This window comes from Oryctolagus cuniculus, chromosome 10, assembly GCF_051225735.1.
Source record: "Oryctolagus cuniculus isolate XC-2025 breed Fujian yellow rabbit chromosome 10, ASM5122573v1, whole genome shotgun sequence".
In the NCBI taxonomy this organism is placed as follows: domain Eukaryota; kingdom Metazoa; phylum Chordata; class Mammalia; order Lagomorpha; family Leporidae; genus Oryctolagus; species Oryctolagus cuniculus.
In genome coordinates, this window is record NC_142876.1 from 109388101 (window position 1) to 109390738 (window position 2638).

A 2638-nucleotide genomic window follows, 5' to 3' on the forward strand; every position below is an offset into this window, starting at 1 on the left:
TCCACCTTGAGGCGCCGGCACACCGGGTTCTAGTCCCGGTTGGGGCGCCGGATTCTGTCCCGGTTGCCCCTCTTCCAGGCCAGCTCTCTGCTGTGGCCAGGGAGTGCAGTGGAGGATGGCCCAAGTGCTTGAGCCCTGCACCCCATGGGAGACCAGGAGAAGCACCTGGCTCCTGCCATCGGATCAGTGCAGTGTGCTGGCCGCAGCATGCCGGCCGTGGCGGCCATTGGAGGGTGAACCAACGGCAAAGGAAGCCCTTTCTCTCTGTCTCTCTCTCTCTCACTGTCCACTCTGCCTGTCAAAAAAAAAAAAAAAAAAAAAGTTAAGAAACAAAGATGAGGCCATCCGGATGTTGGTCTGCTTGAGGTTCAGGGATTGTGTCTGAGACCTCTCCTTCCAGCCCCAAGTTCAGGAAGGAGAATTGAGGGTGAGGGGCTGGGGGTGGAGAAGGCAGAAATGCGGGAAGAGACAGAGGACTGCTTTGGGGAAGCGAGGACCAGGGGTGAGTTATGGCTGCACCCCCATTATCCCACTCCACCCCACCTCTCAACTCCCGCCCAGATCCTCTCTGCTCCATCCACCCACCAGTCTAGCCACCTCCCTTTTAAAGACACTTTCAATAGTCAAAACAAAAAAAGATCTGTTTCAAGTTTCAATGCTCCCTGAGCCATGTACTGTGTGACCCTGGCCAAGCCACTGAACCTCTCAGAGACCTGTTTCCTCTGCTGACCGTGGAGTCTGATGCAGTCCCCATGGCAGGAAGGGGTGGGGCGAAAGGTGGCAGCATGCACACCCAACCAACACCTGCAGCTTCCTGCCTGCCTTGGAAGGCACCAGACAGAATTCCCACTGTGTCCCTCTGAGCACTAACGCTGTGACTTGTTTCCCTTTCTGATCCAGGACCTCACCATGACCACCCTCTACTCTGACTGGGCTACCGAAAGCTTTGAGTACGATGAGTCTTCAGAAGCCTGTTTCATAGGGGACATCGTGGCCTTCGGAACCATCTTCCTGTCCATATTCTACTCCCTCGTCTTTGCCTTTGGCTTGGTGGGGAACTTGTTGGTGGTATGTGCCCTCACCAGCAGCCGGAAGCCCAAGAGCATCACAGACATTTACCTCCTCAACCTGGCCTTGTCTGACCTGCTCTTCGTGGCCACCCTGCCCTTCTGGACTCACTATGTGATAAGTGAACAAGGCTTCCACAACGCCGTGTGCAAACTCACGACGGCTCTGTTCTTCATCGGCTTCTTTGGGGGCATATTCTTCATCACTGTCATCAGCATCGATAGGTACATGGCCATTGTCCTGGCCGCCAACTCCATTAACAACCGGACTGTGCAGCATGGCGTCACCACCAGCCTCGGCGTCTGGGCAGCAGCCATCCTGGTGGCGGCTCCCCAGTTCATGTTCACAAAGCAAAAAGGAAACGAATGTCTGGGTGACTACCCCGAGGTCCTGCAGGACATCTGGCCTGTGCTTCGGAACACAGAAGCCAACTTCCTTGGCTTCCTGCTCCCCGTACTTATCATGAGTTACTGCTACTTCCGAATCATCCAGACCCTGTTTTCCTGCAAGAACCACAAGAAAGCCAAAGCCATCAAACTCATCCTACTGGTAGTCATCGTGTTTTTCCTCTTCTGGACACCCTACAATGTTATGATTTTCCTGGAGACGCTCAAGCTCTATGGCTTCTTTCCCAACTGTGACATGAAGAGGGACCTGAGGTTGGCCCTCAGTGTGACCGAGACAGTGGCATTTAGCCACTGTTGCCTCAATCCCCTTATCTATGCATTTGCTGGACAGAAGTTCAGACGATACCTTCGCCACCTGTCCAGGAAATGCCAGGCTGTCCTGTGCGGCCGTCCAGTCCACGTCAGTTTCTCCCCATCTGAGTCGCAGAGGAGCAGGCAGGAAAGCATTGTCAGCAGCAATTTCACTCACTACACGAGTGATGGAGACGCGTCCCTCCTTCTCTGAAGGATCCCCGAAGTCTTGTCTCTACAGAGCTCACAGTTCCTAAGTCTGACATGGAAGACTGCGAACAGATTTTTATTGTTCCCCGATGCTCACAAAACAACCTCAGAGTGTTTCTGCGAACTGTGCTCGAACTTGGAATGATTAAGGTCAAACATGTCTCTTATTGCAATTGTTAGGACTTTCTTTAAAAACTATAAATGATGAAAATTAAACCCAGACTAGCTTCATTAAAAAGGGGGTGGTGAGTGTTGTTCACGTCGTGACATCAGCAAAGCAGCGGCTGAGCCCTGAGAATGAAGGGAAACTGTGGCTTGAATGTAGCTGTAGGTCCCCCCACCCCAGGTCCTCAGGTCTCTGAGTAGTGACAGGTCTTCCACTCTCACCACTTTATCTCCAGAGAGGGGCCTCATCCCTCCCTGGTCCCAAAGACAAAATTCCCAGGGAGGGTTCTCATTGGCCAACAGGGATAAAGGGAGCTTCCATCTGACCTCATGGTTTGAGGTGCAGGACGGCAGGTTTCCAAGATGCTGGAAGGGCTGGTACTGTTCTGATCGGCCAGAGTAAGAGCTACACAACATCCTTACCACCAGCCTGACCCAGCCTCTCCCCTGATTGCACCAGCAGACACCATTGCCAGCCTCGTCTTCCTTAACCTGCC

At 53.1% G+C, this 2638-nt stretch overlaps 1 protein-coding gene across 1 annotated transcript; it reads left to right on the top strand.

Moving 5' to 3' along the window:
- The first annotated feature begins 909 nt into the window (after nucleotides 1-909).
- Nucleotides 910-1980, top strand: CX3CR1 (C-X3-C motif chemokine receptor 1). The gene has a single exon (NM_001082134.1). It carries the CDS (start codon nucleotides 910-912, stop codon nucleotides 1978-1980), a length of 1071 nt encoding a protein of 356 aa, NP_001075603.1.
- Nucleotides 1981-2638: the final 658 nt, after the last annotated feature.